At 41.9% G+C, this 25,397-nt stretch overlaps 1 protein-coding gene across 1 annotated transcript in view; it reads left to right on the forward strand.

The window, feature by feature from the left end:
• Positions 1-480: 480 nt before the first annotated feature.
• The window catches only part of sgcg (sarcoglycan, gamma), a 34,156-nt gene continuing 9,239 nt past the window's right edge, over positions 481-25,397 (forward strand). Inside the window, exons 1-4 of the mRNA XM_041233239.1 lie at positions 481-675; positions 8,154-8,255; positions 11,559-11,646; positions 17,401-17,520. Of these exons, the coding sequence (XP_041089173.1) occupies positions 481-675; positions 8,154-8,255; positions 11,559-11,646; positions 17,401-17,520 (505 nt within the window). The remainder of the gene's footprint in view (positions 676-8,153; positions 8,256-11,558; positions 11,647-17,400; positions 17,521-25,397) is intronic.

Consider the following 25,397-nt stretch of genomic DNA (forward strand, 5'->3'; position numbering starts at 1 on the left):
AAAGGACCTTTCTTTATACAGCTGTGGCTAAACGTTTTGCGTCACCCTATAGAATTAACTAATTGTGCTTCTTAAAGTCCAATGAAACCTGCTGAATAATGTTACCTTAACATATTGAATTACATACCGCTTTGTAGTTTTCCATATACTTAACAAAAAAATGACAAAAATTGAAAGATGTGACATTTCGAACTCTAACATGAAATACTGTACAACTATTATGGCTTCTTATAGACTTTTGCAATATAATGTTGTAGTTTCTTTGATTACACAATGTTAAGTAAAATATCAAAATTATGTTTATATAATTTTTTTTTTAATTATGTCTCAATCCTAAAATTCTAGCTGATGCACAACTTGTAAATTCAATAAATCTGGATTCCTGGCTTTCCACTCCTGCTTGTCTTGCTGTGTTCTCTGTCCTGTGGTTGTGCTCTGCTCCATGGCTATCACTGACTTGAGCCTTGTCTTCTCTAGCAGATGGTACGGGAGCAGTACACCACGACGACGCCGGGCACTAGCCTGCAGGGGCCAAACAACGAGTATGTCTACAAAATCGGGATCTACGGCTGGAGAAAGCGCTGCCTCTACCTGCTCGTCCTGCTTCTGCTCATCATTTTGGTTGTGAACTTTGCGCTGACTATCTGGGTCCTCAGAGTGATGTGGTTCAATCCGGTAAGCTGGGTTAACTCTGTCTAATTCCTTTTTGTTCTAAGCTAAATGAATTCAGACCCTTCAGCCTTCCTTACCTCGTAGCTGATTCCTGTTAATCCCAGGGATTAGTCTGGTTGTCACTCAAACCAGCGGTGCTTTCTCATATCAGAATGAGGAGTTATTATTTGAATTACTCACACATCGTGTCGAGGTGCTTTCACATAATTCTGGAGCTCATCTTCCGTTCTGCTTTCCTGACAGAATGTATGTAATGCAAGCTGGCTCTCACTTCTATAAGGACACCGTGGCTGGGCTAGTCTCCGTAATACAGTATGTGTCTGTGGAAGGCAACTAGAACACAGACAAAAAAGAACAGACAAATGAAAGTATTGCAATAAGAAGCACTCAGAAAGACAAGGGAACAGCAGTGAGAAACTGTAATGTGAAGGTTTTACTCTTTAGTGTGTAGCTCAGTAGGGAGGGGAGCCCTAATAACTTACAACAGGTTCAAAGGCAGGGCGAGTTGAAGAAGTCAGCGCTCAATAGAGGAGGCAGGGTTTACACTGTGAGAAGAGCATGCATGGAAATCTCTTGTGAATTGCATCTGTTTGTTTGAATCCAGACCCTGTTTTATGCCCCCCTGATCTACTGGTTCACCGCTGGGAACTGTTCCAATCTCTTGTGAATTATGTCTATTTGTTTGAATCCAGACCCTGTTTTATCCCCCCTGATCTACTTGTTCACTGCTGGGGATTGTTCCAATCTCTTGTGCTGTAAGTGTTTTGTGGAACGCATTCTTTTGCGGCGCACATTTGCCCCCTGAGAGGCCCGAGGAGTGATATCTATTGGATTCATTTTTTCATTCCCTAGAGGCTTGTACTTAATTGACACAAGTGACGGTGATTCACTATCACTGCTGGCTTCCAGCCAGGAGGGATCGTTCTTCAGTGAAATTGGTATTTGTGGAACTTTGCTGCAGTCAAAAGATACCCCGACTCTGGGTGCTTATTACAGATCAATATCTGGTAACAGTACTGAGCTGAAGTTGCAGTTGATCCTGTTCTTTGATTGGTAAATAGTGTCTCCAGTGTCAGCTTGTTTATATTATTTATAGAGTCCCAAGGTGGTGGGGCCGTGTGTTCAATGATTTAGCATCACAATGTTTAATCTCTATTAACAGACCATTAGGAGCTGACCTGTGGATTGTGTCAAAGCTGTCATGGACAGGTGTGTTATACTGTATCATTAAACAAATTGAAAAGCTGTTCTGAATGATGTGAATGGGTCGAGATCAAAATTGAGCAAATGTGAACGTCAAGGTTATTTTGCAGTGATGCACACAGCTGTGGGAGCAGAGTACAATCTTGCTAGGGATAAGAATGTTTCTGTACTGTACCTAATCACTCAACTTTGTACTAACCTTTAGATGACACATAACTGTTAGCTTTGTCGGCATTGAAGAGGAACACCTCACAGAATACATTTGAGGATGATGCGACAGAAACCACACGTGATGGAGGAAAGGGTTTGAGCGTTCATGTTATGTGCGCTTTAAAGGACTGTGGCAAGCTAGCAGCTTCTCCTTCATTCATCCAGTGTAGCCTGGCCATCTTCATATAACTTAATGACGGTAGTGTGATGACCCAGTCCAAATGCCATTGAGCCTGAACACAAGGTTCAATTATCCTGAAGAAATGATATTAGGATTTTGCTCTGGTCAGTGAGCCGCATTAAAGAATAGGTCAGAAGTTCTATTTTTGTCGTTATTGCATCTAATAGATGTATGTCGTTGAACAGTAACTGGCAGACCTGATGAGGCGTAGGGGTTTTTTCTTTTGGGTTGTGTCATTTTCTTTCACTGTTCTGTGTTGGCCAGGTTGTTTTTTTCGCACACCTTGCTTTGCTGCTGTAGCTTTTGTTGTGGACTTTTTAGCAGAGGATAAATAGAGAAAGATTGTAATGTCTCATTCAACACACTGCAGCAGATTCACACAAAGGGCCCAATCCATGTGAAGCAAAATATACTTTACCTCAGCTGTCAATCAGTGGAGAACGGTCCTTACAAAGAAAGTGTAGCACATGTACAGTGTGTTATCAGCATGGCCGAACTGTACCTCAAACACATGGATGGATTGTCGAGCTGTGTGACAACAAGGGAGAACTGCACTGTGTTGAGAGTGATCTCTGTGGGCTTTCGTTTCCCACGAGCCATCACACGCGTGCAGTTTATGGCAACAGAAAACAGGATTAACCCATTTAATGCTAATGAGGGAATTTGCAGAACATAAAAGAACTGTAAACTAGCCCGTGGAACTCTGATGTTCTGCAAAGTGAAATGCAATAACAAGACGCATGAGAATCTGAGCAAAACACAGGAATCCGCAAAACATATTCAACTTAATTGCCCTCTATGATTGCAGTATACATATATCTGCTTTTGATACTGTTTGATTGTATGGTTTATCACACACTGATATTTCTATACTAGCCTACCGGAAAGATTGTGGGTTTTTTATCAGTCAGTGCTCCCCCTGTATAACACCCCTGTCAGGAGCCATAGTTAAGAGTCTGTACTGTCTGGCTTGTTATTATAATGAGAATGAAAGTGCTAGTGGAATGGTGTTATGGGGCCAATGGGAGCCACAGCCCTGCACTCTAATACCTGGCTGCACAGTCTCAAGGGCCACCTTATAAAGACCCAGGTTTCATTAATAAATTGTTTCAGATATATCTGCTTGTACAGGCTTATTATACATGTTTCGTGTTTTGACAAATAGCCTTTCAAACTGTGCTCTGGCCTGGAAGCTTTGCCACCAAGTCCTTATGAATAAACATAGAAAGACTCAAGAGCAGCATCTGAGCTATACCTTTCTGTATGGATTCTCCTTTATTAATGGAAACGTCAATTCCATGGCATCTTCAAATGCTCTTTGGAGGGATGACACTGACCTTGCTCGGGTTCGGTGTTATGATGCAGAAGCATAGGCATTAATAATAAAGCCGGTGATAAATACTTTGCAAGATGCAGTTTCTTCCTCTGAAGTGCCTGAGGGCTTTATTTATTGATACATAATTGTCTCAAGGAGTTACCATTTGTGGGTTTATGGCTCTGGCCTCTGTCACTGCGAACAAATTGAGCTCTGTTTAATGTACTTTTATTGCATAGTGATAAGCCATCCAAAGTAAAGGGAAAAGTAAGTTTTAGTTGTGAGATGTTCTTGGGGACAAGAACATCTCACAAACTAACGCTACAAACTACTGCTTCCTATTTTGAGTACAGTCAAGTTAGGCCAGTAATCAGACCAGTGCAATTTACGTCGGCTGTGAAGCTCTACAGAATTGAGCTTTATCTTTACTGTGGGGAGGAAAACACCAAGATCATTTTTAGGCTTCAGTTTCTTATTTTATATTGAGGCGTCATAAAAGCATCTTAAGGTCTGTGTTTGCAGAATTTCAATTACATTTACACTTAACAAAACTAGAGTAAGTTATCATAACAATATAGTTAGAGAAAGATAAAATAACAGATAGAGGCCAGTTAAAAACGCTCCAAAAATTACAAAGCAGCCTGTCCTGAAAGAAGGGCAATGGCACTTAAAGCTAAACTGTGCTTGAATGAAAGTAAACTCTGAACCCTTTAAAACAGGTGCGCTGACGATCTATCAGACCAGAACAGTGCAATCTGGAGTTCAGTTATCCAAGTTAGCTTAATATCAAGGTGCATGGAACATGCTGGCTTAGTCTGCCTTGTTAAATAATACATGTCTTATTGACGTCCTTCAGCAGCCTGCCCCTCGGTAATTGCAGCTGCAGAAGAGGCTCCCAGTACAATTAACAGCTTCTTAGGAGTCGTTTGGCACCCTAGAGGCATTGAATGGAAGCTGTCTTTACCGGGTGCGTCACACCCCCATTGCAGGTACTGCTGATTGATTTACTGTCTGATGTTACAATTGCAATATTACACAAGGAGCCTCATTGCTTGTCTGAATTTGTCTGTAAAGTAATGGTAGTGTGTCTCTATACAAGACATGGATCTGTATTTAAAGAAAGAAATACATGCTATGCTACAGCTGGGATACCATGATGCTGCTGTGCAATTTCTGAATTGCGTGGATCAGGAGATGTTGCATTGGATTTCTGAAGTAGTTCAATTGGGAGGGTGACTGAGTCTTTCTGCCCCCCCCCCCCCCCCCCCCTTCTGTGTTTCAAACCCTCAATTCTATAGCAGTGCTTGTGTTCTTTAACCCTTCCATGCATGGCATCCTCACAATGGGGGATGGATAAAATACTCTTCAAGTTTTTATTTGCTGAAGGGAAAAGTTAAATGCAGTAATTGAGTGGTCAGTAAAATGTCACAGCTCCTATTAAGCTAAGGGTTATGAATTGTCTCCCAGCACTTTAGAGGAGTAATTGAGCCACAGCAAGTTTTAATAAACTGTATTTTTTTTAGGCTGCTGCAGTGTGTGAAGGCATGTTCCGGGGCCTATTGAAAGATGGAAACACTGAAAAGCTGTTTCGAACGAGTTGTCAGTATGGCAGCTCTGCTGTGTCTTCAGCACTGCTAACCCTTCACCTCTGCTGTGTCTTCAGCTCTGCTATCCCTTCAGCTCTGCTATCCCTTCAGCTCTGCTATCCCTTCAGCTCTGCTATCCCTTCAGCTCTGCTGTGTCTTCAGCTCCGCTGTGTCTTCAGCTCTGCTATCCCTTCAGCTCTGCTGTGTCTTCAGCTCTGCTATCCCTTCAGCTCTGCTGTGTCTTCAGCTCTGCTGTGTCTTCAGCTCTGCTGTGTCTTCAGCTCTGCTGTGTCTTCAGCTCTGCTATCCCTTCAGCTCTGCTGTGTCTTCAGCTCTGCTGTGTCTTCAGCTCTGCTAACCCTTCAGCTCTGCTGTCCCTTCAGCTCTGCTGTGTCTTCAGCTCTGCTGTCCTTCAGCTCTGCTATCCCTTCAGCTCTGCTATCCCTTCAGCTCTGCTGTGTCTTCAGCTCTGCTCTTCAGCTGTGTCTTCAGCTCTGCTATCCCTTCAGCTGCTGTCCCTTCAGCTCTGCTGTGTCTTCAGCTCTGCTGTCCCTTCAGCTCTGCTGTCCCTTCAGCTCTGCTGTCCCTTCAGCTCTGCTGTCCCTTCAGCTCTGCTGTCCCTTCAGCTCTGCTATCCCTTCAGCTCTGCTGTGTCTTCAGCTCTGCTGTCCCTTCAGCTCTGCTGTCCCTTCAGCTCTGCTCCCTTCAGCCCTTCAGCTCTGCTGCTTCAGCTCTGCTGTCCCTTCAGCTCTGCTGTCCCTTCAGCTCTGCTATCCCTTCAGCTCTGCTGTCCCTTCAGCTCTGCTGTCCCTTCAGCTCTGCTATCCCTTCAGCTCTGCTGTCCCTTCAGCTCTGCTGTCCCTTCAGCTCTGCTGTCCCTTCAGCTCTGCTGTCCCTTCAGCTCTGCTGTCCCTTCAGCTCTGCTGTCCCTTCAGCTCTGCTATCCCTTCAGCTCTGCTGTCCCTTCAGCTCTGCTGTCCCTTCAGCTCTGCTATCCCTTCAGCTCTGCTGTGCCTTCAGCTCTGCTGTCCCTTCAGCCTTCAGCTCTGCTATCCCTTCAGCTCTGCTCTTGCTGCTGTCCCTTCAGCTCTGCTGTCCCTTCAGCTCTGCTGTCCCTTCAGCTCTGCTGTCCCTTCAGCTCTGCTGTCCCTTCAGCTCTGCTCTTGCTCTGCTGTCCCTTCAGCTCTGCTGTCCCTTCAGCTCTGCTGTCCCTTCAGCTCTGCTGTCCCTTCAGCTCTGCTGTCCCTTCAGCTCTGCTGTCCCTTCAGCTCTGCTGTCCCTTCAGCTCTGCTGTCCCTTCAGCTCTGCTGTCCCTTCAGCTCTGCTGCTCCCTTCAGCTCTGCTGTCCCTTCAGCTCTGCTATCCCTTCAGCTCTGCTGTCCCTTCAGCTCTGCTGTCCCTTCAGCTCTGCTGTCCCTTCAGCTCTGCTATCCCTTCAGCTCTGCTGTCCCTTCAGCTCTGCTGTCCCTTCAGCTCTGCTATCCCTTCAGCTCTGCTGTGTCTTCAGCTCTGCTGTCCCTTCAGCTCTGCTATCCCTTCAGCTCTGCTGTGTCTTCAGCTCTGCTGTCCCTTCAGCTCTGCTATCCCTTCAGCTGCTGTGCCTTCAGCTCTGCTGTCCCTTCAGCTCTGCTATCCCTTCAGCTCTGCTGTGTCTTCAGCTCTGCTATCCCTTCAGCTCTGCTGTGTCTTCAGCTCTGCTATCCCTTCAGCTCTGCTGTCCCTTCAGCTCTGCTGTCCCTTCAGCTCTGCTATCCCTTCAGCTCTGCTGTGTCTTCAGCTCTGCTATCCCTTCAGCTCTGCTGTCCCTTCAGCTCTGCTGTCCCTTCAGCTCTGCTATCCCTTCAGCTCTGCTGTCCCTTCAGCTCTGCTGTCCCTTCAGCTCTGCTGTGCCTTCAGCTCTGCTGTCCCTTCAGCTCTGCTGTCCCTTCAGCTCTGCTGTGCCTTCAGCTCTGCTGTCCCTTCAGCTCTGCTATCCCTTCAGCTCTGCTGTCCCTTCAGCTCTGCTGTCCCTTCAGCTCTGCTATCCCTTCAGCTCTGCTGTCCCTTCAGCTCTGCTGTCCCTTCAGCTCTGCTGCTGCTATCCCTTCAGCTCTGCTGTCCCTTCATCTGCTGTCCCTTCAGCTCTGCTGTCCCTTCAGCTCTGCTGTCCCTTCAGCTCTGCTGTCCCTTCAGCTCTGCTGTCCCTTCAGCTCTGCTGTCCCTTCAGCTCTGCTATCCCTTCAGCTCTGCTGTCCCTTCAGCTCTGCTGTCCCTTCAGCTCTGCTGTCCCTTCAGCTCTGCTGTCCCTTCAGCTCTGCTGTCCCTTCAGCTCTGCTATCCCTTCAGCTCTGCTGTGCCTTCAGCTCTGCTGTCCCTTCAGCTCTGCTATCCCTTCAGCTCTGCTGCTGCTCTGCTATCCCTTCAGCTCTGCTATCCCTTCAGCTCTGCTATCCCTTCAGCTCTGCTATCCCTTCAGCTCTGCTGTGCCTTCAGCTCTGCTGTCCCTTCAGCTCTGCTATCCCTTCAGCTCTGCTGTGTCTTCAGCTCTGCTATCCCTTCAGCTCTGCTGTGCCTTCAGCTCTGCTGTCCCTTCAGCTCTGCTGTCCCTTCAGCTCTGCTATCCCTTCAGCTCTGCTGTGTCTTCAGCTCTGCTATCCCTTCAGCTCTGCTGTGTCTTCAGCTCTGCTATCCCTTCAGCTCTGCTGTGCCTTCAGCTCCATTAATCTTGTTTCTCGTCTGAATAAAAGCAAGGTTTTTACAAACACCATCAGGCACAAGCGAGCAGGCAAAAGGGCAGGAAATCAGGCAGCCTTTGAGATAGTGATGCTATTGAGGACAAAAATAAAGTCAAACACATAATTTTTAAATAAAATAATAATAATATGCAGTCGCACTTTCAAAAAATGGGAGTTAATTAAGGAATGGAGGAATCGTTTTGAAAATATGTTCCTTAATGTCTTATTGACTTTAAATTGTAAAAAAGTCTTGTTGTTTTTTTTTTTTACAGGAAGGAATGGGACTATTGAAAGTCACTAAAGATGGGCTTCGACTAGAAGGAGAGTCTGAATTTCTATTCCCGCTGTACGCCAAAGAAATTCACTCCAGAACAGTAAGCTGATGCTGCTATCATCCTATGTGCTACAAATATGCTTTGGATTGTCAGAAACACATGGGGGGGTTTATTCCAGAGAAAAGAAATGGATTGTCACAAGACAACTTGCAGCAACATGTACAGAGTTAGATGTTTGATTCTACATTTGAAACTCTGTATTAAAATAATGGAGCAGCCACCTCTAATGAGTCTTTGTACAGTCAAATGAAACGTCTAAGAGTATAGGTGAATGGAACAGATCGCTTGGCCTGTAGGGACATTATATGTATAAGGATATATAATGATCGTTATTTGTTGTATGTATGGACAGATGTATGCATTAAGAGTTCTAGGCAATGGCTGGAGATTGTCATGAGATAATGTGGGACACTGTGCTTCAGGACAGACCGGTCTCTCATGCTAAGGGACAGAGTTATCATTACAACCAGCTGTTTTATCAGCAGTATATATGAATGGGATATCTACCAGTACACCGTGAAGGGGGAGGTGGGGAGTCCAATGGATTGGTTCTGGTTTCCTCTGGCACCATTCACACACGACAATGGACTTGAGCTTTGCAGTCTTTCTCTGTCATGACAAAACATAGAAAAATACAACTGGTTAATATCTACTTGTTTCATTGCTCCAAAAGCAATGGTGTCTTTAGATGAAGGAACTCGGTCTACAGCCTGTAATGCATTTGCTTTTATAGCTTCAAACACAGAAAGCTTCATCACCCTCTTTATCCTGAAAAGGCTGAATTATGTATAAAGTTTGAGAAGGTTACTCCTCGTATTCTCATTGCAAAGTGTATTTTTATCAGTTCCTAATGCATTTCATGTACGTTTTTGGCAAATGTTTTGCTTTGCAATATGAGGTATGCCCTGTTGTGAAGGTTATTTGAATTGATTTTAATGCAGTTGGGATCCAGTGAATGATAGCCGGCTACAGATAGTGTGTAAGAGAGAGGCTGCTGTGCCAGGAATTCTCCAATTTTATTTTTTTCAGCTCTTTTTTTTCCCCAGGGTCATTTATTTATTCTGCCATTGTGACAGTATGATGTTGTGAAGCATCTGTTTGTGATGTGGTTGCTTTATTGTACCTCTGTTGCTTTTTTTATTTTTAAATAAATATTATTTCTATATCAGTATTTGGGACTAAAACCTGTTCTTCTAGGCCAGGCAAAAATGAGCCTAAAGCTGAGGGAACACAAAGACACTTTCTCAGGCACAGTGGCTTGAAACCTGGTTCCAGGAGACCAGCGGGAGAGCTAGTTTGTGGCAACTTTGCTGCATCAAACCCCAAGTCTCCCCTGGTGTGCCGTGCAGGGGCCAGAAACCTAGTCTCCTGAAACCAGGTTCCAAACCACAAAGCAGCTTCATGTTCCCTCAGCTTTGCATGCACTGGGAAAAGCTAACCGCACACAGCAACAACAATGCTGGGTCATATTCACAAAAACCTACATCATTAAAATCGATATCAGGCTGTGTACAATCAAGTCAGAAGACAATAGCAGTTGGCATGCTCTCCTGATAATGCTGTTACTACATCTGGGTTTATTCTATTAGATTATGTGGAGCAGGAAAAAATAAATAAAGTGAAATAAAGCCGACCAATATAATGTCAACCAATTAGACCAGAACTGTGTTACACTGCTGTAAACCTGGGAATTCATGGAATTTTTATAATGAGCGTTACACAATGGTGGTAATTATGTTGTGCTCGCTTTTGCTTGAACTATTAGAAGGCAACACTTAACCTTAAAACGATCGCGCTATAAGAGTTTTGTGCTAGTGGCACATTCTCCTGTAATTGGAAAAAGAAGGGAACCCACATCAGGTGCATTAAAAGATGAAATGTGAGCTGTGCACAGTGGCGCTGTTAATGAAGTCTCTTATAAAGTACATTAGCCCAAGTTTATGACTTGATTTCCAAACGGTGTCGCTGATCTATTCTAATAAACACTTGAAGGAGCTGTCCGTCCCTCTACTCTGCTCTAATATAGAGATCGCGTGTTAGTTTAATGGGTTGTAATGTACTGTCGTAAACATCTGTTAATAAATATATGGAGAACAAAAATAACCAAGGAAAACATTAGTTGAACCACAGGGGATTTTAGGCCCATAGGTAATTTGTACAGCAGCATACATTACACCACTTAAGGGTCCTCTGCCCAGTGTGTTTTGTGTTTTAACTCAGTAAGTTTGCATTTTAAATTCAGCGGTGCAAAGGGAGCCTGGGAATGTTTGGTCAGTTATGGTCAATGCAATACTGGACAGGAGAACCGAAAACAAATAACCTGTAGCATCTATTTCCACCTCTATATTTCCAGAGCTGACTCTCCTATATCCCACAGTATTTTTGCGTGGTATATTTGCAGTTTTACCATGGTTTGCCCATTGTTGCACTATGCATTTCCCATAGTTTACCCTTTTTTGTCAGGTTTATTAATATGCTTTATCATGCATTGTTATTGTTTCCAATGCTTACCTGTGATTTACTGTGCTTTCACCTTGCTTTATTACACTCTGCTGTGCTTTTACTATGGGAAACTTTTATACAGGCAAATAGTTTCAATGTTATAAAACTAGCTGACTTCATCATATGGGCGTTGTCTGTGTGTGGAGATGAAATACAATCCCAGTTTATTGGGGTAAGAGAGGTACAGATACTATAGGTTGGAGTTTAAACGCATCCAGCCCTTGCCTTTTCATTCAATTCAATGAACTGAGCCAATTCATTCCAAACAGTTATAGTCAATATTTGTATATTTTTAACCCTTTTTAAATGAACTGTTGTTAAAAACAATACTGGTGGTGGCATCAGAGGGGACAATTGACCGTTCATCTATAGATTATTTTTTTTTGTATTAGCCAATTGAGACGTGAGATCGTGTAGAATTCGTATCTTTATCATGACGTGAAAGTCGTGTTTACAGGCTTGCCTGTATGTGACAGACAGAAATATCGAGGGCCTTTCCAGCAGCCACAATGAATCAGCCTTCCCAGGTCAGTGCCTGGTATCACGCCATCACTATGTGTGATTACTATAATTAATACAATGCTGGGTGGTGAAAGGATGACTTCATTACTCCTAAACGACTGGCCCTGTTATTATGAACCAGCCTTGATGGAATTTTCATTGCAATTTGTTCATCTGATGAAGCACCTCAAACATTCATTCAATGTGAAGAGAAGGAAGCAGGTACACATTCAACTTTCCACAGCCCTGCTACTGAAGTCTCCTCTCGTTCTATTCTAGATGATCAATCCTCCATCAAGCAGGATGGGCGTTTTATCCTTGTCTTCTTTTTCTTTGCAGGACTCATCCCTGCTTCTGCATTCATCTCAGAACATCATGGTCGATGCCCGTGACATGAACGGGAATGTGACGGCCAGACTAACCGTAGGTAAGATGCTCTTTCCTCAGGAGAAGAAACTGTGAGGGGAGTATGGCATAGCATGGTCACAAACCATGGACTTCTGTGCAGCACTCATTCACATTGATTTTTAAGCTTGATGAATACAGCTGTGGCAAAACATTTCGAATCATCCTATAGAATTAGCTAAGACATTTGTCAAAGTATTTTACAAGTTTCTTATAGTATTACTTCAGGTAGATCTCCCCAAATGAGAAGGTACAATAAGGTGAAATAACTTCTGGACAGCATATACAGAAAGCACACATTAATGAAAAAAATGATTTTCTCACAATGAATTAAGATCAAAGCTCCAGTTTCACAACTATATCTCTAACGAACAGGTTTAAAGGAGTGATCTCAATTTTAAGCAAGGCTGAAGGCTTTATAATAACCTGAAAGGTATATCTGAGCTTTCAAACAAAGTCATTATTGATCATTAGGTCATTTCAAATATTCTTTCACACCAGCCTTTCATAATGAACTGAAACATGTTTTTGCTCTAATTAAACCATATTAAAAATGAATGCACATCTTAATCCGAAGTGTCAGAGCGATATTAAAGTGATTGACTAATATAGTGTTTTTCATCTAGACCGCAAGGGAAATAATAATTCGTTTCTAGTTTTTTTTTCTTTGTTTTATGAATTCACAGTAACAAGATTGCTTTACAGGGTTTATTAAAAATCTGCAGAGTGACTGTTTGTAGGAATGGTTAATCACTTTTGTACAATAGACATAAGAGACATGAAGCTCATTATAGCTCAATAGAGAGTTCTGTCTCACTGAACTGGAATACATGAAATTAAAACAACGCACTGGATATGAAGAAGTGCTGCTCAGGGAGTTTGTCAAACCCCTAACGTGTGTCCATGCAAACTCTTAAGTTGCATTAACTCTCATGCATGCTGTATGTACACAGTATCCCTGCACAGCACACATTTCAAATGTATTCATTTAACAGGGTAGAACTCTTGAGATGTGCATCTCATTTGCAAGGGGGTCATGACAGGAGAAGACGGCAAGAAACAACATTATAAAAATCAATGGCAAAAGCAGACAAATCATCCAAACAGGACAAATCCCTGAACCCAGTAATATCTGATTCCAAGGGAAGGTGGCTAGACCATGGTGCAGATCTCATAAGACACTAGTTCAGCTTGACCACCACAATCCCACTAGAAAGAAGCTTTGAATTCCAGACCGAGAGCTTTTCACCAATAGGACTGGCCAATCAAGGTCCTGCAGGGCTATTCCACTCCTGGTCTTTGTTCCAACCCTGTTTTAAATGGTTTAATTGAACCAATTAAACCTCCATCCAGACCTTAAAGTAGTTAATTATCTCATTTTACCTGTTAAACCTGGAGTGGAACAGCACTGGACTGAACACTTAACACATTACAGCAACACTGTATATCTCTGATGATAGTGGTGTCCAATTATTATTATTTTTTCTTTAAAGGAGCAAGCTTTATTTTTTAGAGGACACTGTTAAGCTAATTGAAGCGTGTCATTGCTGGGTCTCAGAGCCTAGATCAGTGTGACTCAATAGACACAGATTGCTCTGCGGCTGGTATTGTTGTGCTTGGAAGCAGTAGGGATTGTTCATTAAAGTTGTAATAGGCACAGCCTGGTGTTAATGAAGCATGCTGCCTGCGTGAGAAGGGTTCAGTAATGTGCTTCCCACCAAGACCCCGCAGCCAGTTTCATAACCCAACCCTGATTAATAACTTCACAAATCCCATTTGCTTTTGGCTTTCCATTTGTGGCTGATAATTTACATTACAACTGTTTAACCAGATACCTTGCTTTTCATCTCCGAGATGAAGGGCAGCAATGCAGATCAGGACAATTAGGAGGAGGCCTTTGGGTGTCCAGCTGGGTTTGGAAAGTAATGTCATGTCAGAGCAATTAGCTGAAGGATAAATTGCAAGACTAATTGAATGATTTCAGAAGCAATTACATTTTCATGGCATTTCCACATTATACTGTAAAGGCTACCGCCCCCCTACCACTGCCCCCCACCCCCCAATTCTGAAAAAAAGGAAATAATAAAAGCGACCTTCAGAAGCTCAGACGGCTGTTTCATTTCAGGCACTAAAATGGATTTGGTAATTGGATGGCATGCACATTCTTTTAGGATTTAGATGGTATTTGATACCGGTGTCATAAAACAATGTGAAAATATGCTAGTCCATTAATTCTAGTCCATAGGTAGCTGCATGGTGTTTGAAAGGCTATGAGAATGGTGATTCCTTCGTTCCCAGCTGCTTGCCTGTTGGACAGTCTCATTCTGATCCATGCTGCCCTGAGTAGTTTAGTGGTCTTTCAGAGTGGTCAGCGTGCTCAGTCGATACAGTCAGACCGTATACCATGACTGCCTTCTTGATAGCAGGCTGCTTGATAAAGGAATCAGTATTTTATGACTTCATGTTACTATTGTACATTGTGGTAGTATTGCTTCCCTTGCTCCTTTATTATAACAAGTTTTTACTCTTTACTGAATATTTATGTTTTCCATTTCTAGTAAGCCACTGCAGACTGTAGCCCTTGCCTCCCCATGACTCTTACAAACTCCTTTCCTGCCTTCCTCATGGTGTTGCAGTGTTGAGAGTTATCCTACAGTATGTACAAGCATCACCAATAAAGTGTAGAGATGTATATACAGAGCTGTATGAGATTCCATACTAGTGGGGGGTTTTAAGAGCATTTTACAGAACCAACCTGGATTGCAACAGGGGTGATCCAGGGAAACCAGAGATAGGTGATTGATGCAATCCAAGGCGATTCCCAAGTGCTGTAAAATGCTCTAAAAATCCAGCTTTGGCTTTTAACCAAGCTTTTATTCTGCTTCAAAAATAAGCACAAAAATAAGAATACCACCCTCCACTTGCAAAAACATGAACCCTAAAAACCTTGAAAGGAAACTCAGTAGATAAAAGCACTAAAAATAGATAGCATGTTCATCTTGTGTTTACACAGCTCTAATAATGTCGACAGTAAGGTCAAGTGTAGCCTGAGGCTTTGTTCAGTACAGTGTTCTTAATGGAGGTTTGTTGTTGCTTGGAGGTGTATGGATCTGTAGATGGGCAATCGTGCATAAAAGCATTGGTGGAATGGAACAAGGTCATGCTTATTATGTGCACCCAATTCAAATCAGCAGTTTTTGGTGTTCTTTGGCTGATAAACAGATTGAGATGATAATTGCATCTTTCTAAACCTGTAAAAGAGATGCAGCTATACCTATATAAAATAACTAACCATGAACCATTCCCTTTATATATCTAAAGGGATTCATAACCAAAGGTGCATCTGCTCCATGGCAATCATGCGTTTGGCAGCTCTAAAGCATGGTGGCTGTTGAAATTTGCAGCTGCAGGAAGACTGGGTTAGAATAATGTATTTGCTGCTTGGAAGAAGCAGCAGGACATATCCTGACCTACACAGTGCCTTAGGCAGGATGCTGAAACAGAGAGCTTGAGTGGGGGAGTAGCAGCAGCTCATTATAGCCACATGTGGGGGCTAGGTGCAACACATAAAGCTATTATGCATCTTCTGTGGATCGTTATGTATGTAGGCAATATACTGGAGAAGCATGTTTCTCAGCGTGTGTTAAGAACTTTCTTTAGCATTCAGTTTCACCAGACCAGAGTTTGTAGAGCAGGCCCTGATACAGTGCTGTTGTGAGACCTGCACTACAATGGGGTCGAACCTGTCTCTGAAAAGAGCTTGCACTTGGATAATTGGGATGTATTTCAGGCCAGTGTATTGAGGTGTCAATATGTATTTCCAAAACAAATGTATTAGAAATGTAATACTTCCAAAGGAAATACCAACCTAGTTAGTAGATATTGATATACTTTTGTGATATATTTAAAGAAAAAGATTGTGACGGGTTCAAGGCATTTCAGTGTAGCTAGGAGCCTTGTCTGGCACAGTTAGTGATGGCCCTGTTTGTATCTTGTTGATCTGAAGTGTATCTCTGGCTGGGATCCCCGAGTGGCTTCCCTGGTAAAAGCACGGCCGCATGGTGTGCAGGGCGAGTCATACAGCCAGGGGAGTGCAGGGGAGTGTCCTGGCTGTGCAGAGGCCAGCAGCTCACTACATCCGCTCTCTCTCGTTCCTGAGTGTAGAAGAGCAAGCTGGCTCTGTCGAGGGATCAGAGGACGCCACTGAACCTTCAGTTCTCCTGAGCGGAGTGGAGAATTGCTGCAGTGAGGGGAAACATAATTGGACAGTCTAAGTTGAGGAGAAAGTCAGGGGTAAAATAATGGTGCACACTAAATAAAAGAACAAAAGGTATAGCTGTGGCTGTTGCAGCCGTTTAAACATGTTTTAGGGGATGTGGTCCTGTCTTGTGCCTGTACGTCTCAGATTCCCGCAGGTTTCTCTTTGCATTTCCCTGTTCTTGGTGTGATTGTGAATTATGGAGAGCCTACAGATGGGAGTCACCAGGGATGTAATAGTGAGCGAGTTTGAAAAGCTGCCTTTGTGCATGGCCTGAGTTCCTGTTCATTTGTTGCAACAAAAATATGACTCAGCAGTATATCACACATCCCAGAAACCTCTTTTTAACCGCCCCGAGTGTTTCCTTTTTAACAGTGCAAGTGAGTGGAGTTCAGGGTAAAAATAAACTGTGCTCATCTAATTAATTAGAGCGTTTTAGTGCCTGACTGTAAATTGAAATTCTCACACCCAATTAGATTTCTAAAGGATGTAAATGACAAATCTTGAGGTGTTCTAATACATTAGCACACTACTGTGTGAAAATTGAGGGAAAAAGAAAAAATATTTGCTTCCAGCCTTTTTAAGCAGATATAAGTGGTGCTGGTATGCAAGACAAATAGAATGTTGTCATGCATGGTTCAAGAGGAAGATGCATTGCATGTTTTAAGTGCCGCTGCACTGCATATCTGAGATTAAAAAGACAGATCCTAGGTCTCAACCCTGTGATACTCCACATAATAACATAACTTTAAAAAGCCATAAGCAATGTGTTAGGACTTCAAATTTATGATTTATAAACGAATAAAGACTCATTTTAGCAAGCGATAAATATCTTTCTCTCTGCCTGTAATTAGTAAAGTGAGCTGTAAATGCTGTAGGTTCATTTTGAGGCAAGCTATATAAATCAGCTGGCTGGGAGAGAATCCACTCCTTGAAATGCTGACCATTTGCAACATTGATCATTTGACACAATCATGTTTTTGACAGAGGTTAAATTGTTATTGTATCGTTTATATAGAATTAATTAACATGCTTATTAACATTTCTGTTTACGGTAAAAATACATTAAAATTACATTTGTGCAAAATGAGGCGTATAAACTTTAGCGTGGTGGTATTACGATCAGCTGCTATTTAGGTTATTAAAATAGATCCTGTTGTACTTCAGTCCTGTTGTAGCAGCATTAAACCTTGGCATGCCAGCCAGCTGTGGTAGGTGAACATATACTGTACCGTATAGACCAGGGGTGTTCAATCCCTGTCCTGGAGGGTGACTCCACTCCAGGTTTGACAGGTAAAATGAGATCATGAATGACTTCAGGGTCTGGATGCAGGTTTCATTGGTTCAATTAAACAATTTAGAACAGGGTTGGAACAAAGACCAGGAGTGGAATTACCCTCCAGGACCGTGATTGGCCACCCCTGGTTATAGACCCTATATGTATTTATCTTCTGGCTGGTACCTGAATGTGTAAAATGATTTCTTTGCCAGGATTTGAACTATTATTTTTGTTTTCAGGTCCAAAAGCAGTCCAAGCCCATGGACAGCAGTTTGAGATCATCTCCAACGAGGGGAAAATGCTTTTCTCTGCCAATGAAAACGAGGTGGTGGTCGGGGCAGACAAACTTCGTGTAACAGGTGGGTCTGTCCTCTGTAAGTTATTTTAACAGAACAGCAACACATTGATCAATTTTACATGCTACAACAAAGTTCACATCTATCTGCATGATAAGGAATCCTAGGCTTACTTCACTATTAGTTAGTTCGTTAGAGATCTCTCTTGTGATTCAAAACCTATATCTGTACCAGAAAATGGTAAAACGCTTTATTTTAGAAGGAATTTATTGCATTGTGATTATCTACAGTTACACAGCTATATTTGTCATTGTAATGTACAGCAATTTCTTAAAATGCATCGAGTTGCATGGTAGTATTGTAACTAGATGTGTTTCCAATGATGCTCTCAATGAAAACCCAATACACCTGGATTGTCATCTAATAGGGTTAGCATTTGTGAGCACTGGTTCAAGCACTGAGATACTGGTTCAGCACTGAAATACTGAGATACTGAGATACTGGTTCAAGCACTGAGACACTGGTTCAGCACTGAGATACTGGTTCAAGCACTGAGATACTGGTTCAAGCACTGAGATACTGGTTCAGCACTGAGATACTGGTTCAAGCACTGAGATACTGGTTCAGCACTGAGATACTGGTTCAAGCACTGAGATACTGGTTCAGCACTGAGATAACGGTTCAGTACTGAGATACTGAGATACTGGTTCAGCACTGAGATACTGGTTCAGCACTGAGATAACGGTTCAGCACTGAGATACTGAGATACTGGTTCAGCACTGAGATACTGGTTCAGCACTGAGATACTAAGATACTGGTTCAGCACTGAGATAATGATTCAGCACTGAGATACTGAGATACTGGTTCAGCACTGAGATACTGGTTCAGCACTGAGATACTGAGATACTGGTTCAGCACTGAGATACTGGTTCAGCACTGAGATACTGAGATACTGGTTCAGCACTGAGATACTGGCATGCAGGGATAACGAGGTTGTGTGACCCTGCTGTTGAGTTGAACTTCTATAGCCTCACAAGTAGACTAGCATGGCCCTTTTTCTTTTGCAGTGGTTAAGATGCTTGCTTGGGGAGTATGTGCTCAGCCCTCCCTGTTATAGAGGATTTGTATAGAAGAAACAGATGATGTTGAGCCAGACACATACAGTGGAAGGAACCATTAACAGATCTGATAACAGCATACCCCGCTTAAGAGACTCAGGGATATAGGAAACCAATCTCTGTCCGAATCTTTTCAGCACAAAACAGCACCACCTTTACAAATGCAGTGCCATTGTTATCAGTGATCAAAGTCTATTTATTACCTTTGCATCTGGAGCGAAATGTGGAATTGCATTAGCTGAAGCACTTTGGTTTTAGGCTTTAATTAATGCCATTTGGCAAGCTTCTGCACATCAGAAAGACTGATTAAAAACATCACTTACAGCTTAGCTGTCGTACGGGTTTACAATCCGTGTGGCATCCAGATGTGTCTGCTAAGATTTCCATAAATGCAGCTCTTCATCTGCTTATTTAACAGGAGCATGATAGTGGGGTTGGATTGATCTGATTGTCGTGGAAGGGAGGTGTCCGTATAGATTTATTCGAGAAGCTGCTGTATTAATAATATATATTATTTTGGATGTATAGTAATTGTTTGGAGTTATTTTATCGTTGTGGTGTTGTTATTATGTTGAGTCTAGTCTACTCGGGTCTCTCTTTGTGTTAGTGCTGCACTGTTGAGATGTATCAGTGCTGGCCCTGCAAGGGGCCACAAAGTCGAGAAACTAAACATACTTTCTGAAAGGAAAATGCACGGCTCAGTTGGCTATTGAAAGCACCCCCAGTTACTGGCTGTAATTTAAGGTGACCTTGTTCTTTTGTTATTCCGTGTTCTTTTCTGCTCGGTGTTCTCAGCTAACTTTGTCAGGTCACCTTTAGACAAGGCAGCTAATATTCTGTGGAGGCAAACTCAGTTTGAAAGCCTGTCCAGACACTGCTGTGCATTTACGCTGTTCCCCAGTCTGCTGCTAATTGATTCTGCTAACAGGCTTCTTATAATCGCTGCTGCGCGGTGTGGGCGTTTGTTCATTCGCCTGCAGTGGGTCATGTCTTTGGTTCAAAGGCTCCTGTAGTCTCAGCTGCTCTCCTCTCGCTGGTAGAGTCTCGAACGGAACGTGTTTGACTGCGGGAGGTTACTGATCTGACGGATGGCATGTGCTGAGTCTTTCCTGATTAACACTAATTACTCTTCACGCCCTGCTATATGTATATTGAAATCAGCGGGTTAGATGCTCTTTATTGTCACATAATTGAGCTAGATGATTTAAAAAAAAAAAAAGAAAAAAAGAAGTTGCCTTTTAGTGATTACACTGTTTTCTTTAAAAAAAAAAATAAAACCTTATCATTTGTCTTTTTGAATCCTGACATTTAAAGGCTTTGGTAACACTTTACATTAAGTGTCTTTAATTGCTGTGTATTTCTATAGTAGTTATATAGTAAATACGTGTGTGCTAACATATCATTACAATGCTATTCTGCATAGTTACAATGTACTTAACGTGTAAATGTTTTTGCACTATATAAGTAAGTGCACAACTGCGTCAGAAAAGGGTTAGGGTTAGGGTTAGATTATGAAAAAGTTGTACAGATTAAGTTGTAATGATGTGTAAGTACACATGTATTTACTGAGCCCCTGCTATGTAAATAGCCAGTCATTGTGCTAATATTACCTTTCCTATCTGTTTAATGCTCTAGAGTATGGGTTCCACGTGGCTCTCTATCATTCTGTTTTGATTAGGTCATTGTTTCCCATGCTTGCTGACTTCTGAAAAGACTCCTCATGACTGATTGTGGGGAAGCATATAAGTGTTGCGCAGGCTGCAGTGGCGGCGCAAGATAACAATAGAGAACCAGACCAAACACACACAGTGAAGTATTAAAACTAAAATACATGAAATATTAGGAACATGTAGGTGATCCTTTAACTGTTTATCACCAGAAATCAATCTGTGGACGTTAAGAATTTGTCCAACTCTCTCTTGTGTATAGATGTCACCCTGTGCCTATAACATACCACAGTGCATATAAAGCAACACTGTTTATGTGCAATAGCATATCAGACTGCAGTCTTCGTTTCTGAGGTTTATAATACATTTATAGAGTGTAACGCCCCCATGCGTGATATATTAGAGTTTGTAATATATAAATCAAGCTTTCCAGAGGTGCGTTACGCACATGTTTCAAGTCAGGACTAGCAGAAGGTGAGGCTTATGTGTCATATGTGTAGTCTCTTTATAACTATAACCATAAAGGTAGAGAATGAGTCTGATTCGCATTACAGTGATTCAATTACATCTAATTAAATGGATGTTCATTAACGGAGAGTAATCCATAAAAGCAGCATCTGTTATGTTGCTATATTAAAATTTATGGAATCCCACTATAAATTGCTATATGAGTTATTTTATTGTTAAAAAAATGAATATTTTATTACATCTATCCATAACAATAAAATTAGTCTGCAAGTATTTAAATGTTTTGCATCCTTACTTAACTTATTTTTTATTTACCTGCAAATGATTTCCTTACATGACAAACAATAACAATTATACTTCAGGTGGTGCTGTCAGTCAAAAATTGCCCTCCCCTGCAACACATAGCACACTCGCTTGTGTAAATGGGATGCCCCTTGCAAACGCACGGCAGCTGGCTTTGCAAAGAAAGCTGTCCGATTCAGCTACGAGTGTGGTGTTTTACTCACATTGCGATAACAGAGACCCCTAGTGGAACCAGTCAGTACTCCAGCACGGTTTGTTGTGGTGAGGACCTGTTGTCTTACAGCAGCACGTGGTTGTTATTGTATGTGAGCAGCTGAATGAACACACAAGGCATACAGGGGTCTGTAAGAATTACAAACAGTGCAATGAGAGGCGAGGCAGCAGGCGTCAGGTTGCTGCTGAGGACAGTACCCGTTTAGGTAAACCTTTGGTTTAGGTGTCTGTTATAAGTGATTATAAACAGTGGCAAAAGTGTATAATAATAGTCTTATTATTTCTAATCAGATTCTATCATTGTTAACAGCATCATTAATAACGTGTTTATAGATTGTTTACAATCACTTGTAACGGATCCCTAAACTAAAGTATTACATAACTCTCAGATATCCGTTGTAAGTGATTATAAGCAATCTATAAACATGTCTGTAGTGACTATGTAGCTTAGCTACTGTAAACATGGATACAGGTTATGTAGGTGTTCTAAGAGCCTGCTGGAACTGAAGGCTTTAGGGCTGATGGACAGCGTTTGCTTTTTGTTTTTTTGTAATTTAAAATTGCTTAAATCCAGGCAGGAGGTTAATTCAAAGGAGCTTAACTGGTAGATCTCTCTGAGAAAGGAAGTCTGAAGGTACAGTAGCTCGGCACTTTGTCTGTTTTTACAGTATTTAAATGCATTTCCCAAATGAAAATGTGTAAATGAGTCAGCAATATAGCATTCTAGTGTTCTTATAACATGCAATAACAGAGACAATGCCATTCACTGCTATTATTTCCAATCACAGCATATAACTGTTAATAACATCATTAATAACTTGTTTATAGACATTATATAAACACTTTCAAACTTCATAGTGGAATAATCTCCTCCCAAATCTGTTAGGGTACAATAGGCATTGTGTGCATTTTGAGATCACTTACTCACAGCTTAGAAAGTCATGAAGCATGAATTATTTATACTGTAAAAGATCAGTCAGCTCAGGTGCCCTCTCTCATTAGCACTGGAATCAATTAGTTTGCTTGGTATTTCTTTTTTTAATGACATTTATATACTGGGCGTGTGTACATTACAAAGATTGCAGTTTAATCTGGATGTTATTAAAATAACAGAAACGCACACAGAAAGAAATAATTGGCTGATGTGGTGCCCAGCTGAATGTGCCGAATTCCTTGTTATGTTTTTCAATATGGCTTGCTTTGGAAACTTTCTGATGTAGCTTGGAACTTCTGTGTTGCCATAGCAACCTTGCTGTTGTTAGATAAACAGCCGCTACTGTAGGCCGCTCCACACATGCAGATTTGTGGTAAGCCCGAGTTTGAGTCCATTTCAAAAGAAGTCGGAGGAGGTTGAAATGTTATTAAAATCTAGCTATTTTTTATTGATAAAAATAAACACACATTTTAACTGCAACGAGACAGTATGAATATCAGCAGTAGTTCATTATTTGACTCCATGGTTCCTATTTTGATGCAAGAGCAAAAGCATGGACACTTTTCAGAGAGGAAAAACGTTATTTTAATCTGCACAAAGTGAAGGGGCGTGCCAAAACTTGTATTCTCCAAGTAATTTGGAGTCATTACCTTTAAGAATTGTGAAGTTGTTTGAGATTCATTAAGTGGAGTCAAACGTGTTCATTACTCAACACAAAACAATGCAACCCCTCAGTTTCCCTCGTTTACACAGGGAAGTTGTGCTTAGAAATGATGTTAGTTTGTAATTATATATATATATATATATATATATATATATATATATATATATATATATATATATATATATATATATATATATATATATAAGGAGATCATATGGCAATCCTGCTTCTCTTTAAAGATAAGAATGGTACCTGAGACAGGTAAAACATCCCAGAATGCATTGAGTTGTGAGCTGAAAATCCTGAACTGTCCCGCTGAACACGGAGCCATATGGTCACCTTATATATATTTCACACTCCTTAGTTTCCTTCATCTGTGCAGTGAATTCTGGGATTGTAGTCCTGGACACAGTGTCATCTCTGATTAAACCTCGACAAAGAACTCCACCTCCCAGAGTTAGGTTTAACGAAAGGTCATGTGTCCTGCATAAGCGGAACATTTGCTTCCTATCTGCTTTTAAAACTCTCAGTGTGGAACTGAATTGCCATTGGTTGTAAAAGTAAGGGAAGTTGCAGCTTTTCCTGTTTTGAAATCAACACAATTACAAATAGGTGGGATTTATTTAATATCTGCCAACAAATACTTCTTAGAGGCAATTACTCTGAATTACTTGGACAATACAAGTTTTGGGACACCCTTTCTGGTAAGAACAGTTATTTCTTGCTAGTTTCTCATTTTAAACAATTGCAGTTGGTTTCTTCTCTCAGCCTTTGCCTTTGTTTTAATACAGGACCCTATGAGTCTGTGTGCAGTAGCTTTGAAATGCACGTCATGGCTCAGGGATTCAGCTCAGTGTTATTAAGATATTAATACAACCTCAAACATTGTAATACGCAGTTGAGTGGCGCCGCTGTGAAGTTTCTGCCTCGCGCTTGCCCTCAACATTAAACATTTAGTTACTGCAGGAAGATGTGCTTATGTGGCAGGTGTATGTGACGAGAGTGTTGTACTGTACCCTAGAGATTCTCCAAAATCCTGTTCAAAAACTGATTCATTTAACAGTGGACAACTACATTTATCCAAGCAAGGTTCATTTATTTGGATTTTGTTTTTAAAAAACGTTACAGTCCCCCTTCTTGCGATGTTGTTCTTTCAAAGTTCCCTGTGTGGCCCCTTCAATTATGTAAAGACTGGCGAGGCGTGCTCTGAACCACCAAGGCAAGATGATGCATCACCTGTCCTACCTGCAAGGCAACACAAAGAGAATATTGATTCCCTAAACATCCGTTGTGCGGTGTGTGTACCTGTGCAGAATGTGAACCGAACCAGCATACAGAACAGAGGAACAGGACCTGGAGTATCATACAGTGCCAGATCGGAGCAGGGCCTCGTTCTTAACCCTTTCATTCAAGAGGGGTTTTACTATTGTTTTTTTTTTTTAAGTCTGTTGTTTTCATGGAACCGCTGTTTAAAACTGAAGGTTTAAACACAAAGCCACTTTTTCAATAACAGTGGCTTGAAACCTGGTTCCAGGGGAGACCGGGAGACCTGCTCTGAGGCAACTTTACTGTATCATAAATAAAAGGCTGTTACCTGTTTGATACCGCGGTGTGGCTGAAGACACAGAGACACAGCTGAAGAGTGTGACTGAAGCTTCAGGGCGAGGACGACACAGCACACTCAATTTTTTATTGAATTGTTTTAGCCCCAGTTATTCTGAATTCAAGGTGAAGATATTGTCAGTTTTGAATGATGTCATCAGACTTGGCCCCGTTGCTGAGGTGGCCTGCAGCCAGGAGACATGTGGCACTGTGCGCTATGGGGCTTTGACGAATGACTGAGGCATAAAACAGAAAGCCATAAAGGAGATCAGATAGCTGGAGACGGAGCGCTGATGGGCGAGGCAGAGGACAGAAATAGTTCCAGTAAAGATTAATCTGTCCGACTAGGCCTTGGGGAGGGGGGAGGGGGGAGGGGGATGCCAGCAGATGCATGCAATGGCGTGTGACAAGGTTCCAGGGAGAGAGTTGCTAGCAGGACATGATGAAGATGCAGCTGAGAGAGACCAGTGTGAGGGAAAGAAGCTCTCGTTGCTGTATATATGGAGGAGTGCATGCCAGTCTGTGGTAGTTGTTGATGGTTATAATGCACATGCTAGCTGTGTGCAATGAGTGTGCTGTTGTACATGGATGCAGAGCACACTAGAAAAGGATCTGAATGTCTTATGAATTAAATCGTTAAAGAGATTATAACTGTTTTTCCCCAATGGGACAGGAGGGGGAATACTGTAATTAAGTCCCTTAATTTTCTGTGTTTTGTTTTTGAGGGGCAAACAAAATAGTGTCATAAATCACTCTGCTTTTACGGTAACATGTTTATTTTGAGCAGACTAGTGTTCTTCAAAGAAAAAAATGTGTTAATTGTGCAATTAGATTCTTTAATGAGCTAATGGGCAGAGATGTACAGGTACTCGTTTTGAAGTCTTCCCTGTTTTTTGTATCAATAGCCCCCTTTTTTGAAAATTTGCCCCCTTTTTGGCGGGAAGTTAGCCCCTTTTTGGAAAGTAGCCCTG

Source organism: Polyodon spathula, chromosome 30 (assembly GCF_017654505.1).
Source record: "Polyodon spathula isolate WHYD16114869_AA chromosome 30, ASM1765450v1, whole genome shotgun sequence".
NCBI classification, from domain to species: domain Eukaryota; kingdom Metazoa; phylum Chordata; class Actinopteri; order Acipenseriformes; family Polyodontidae; genus Polyodon; species Polyodon spathula.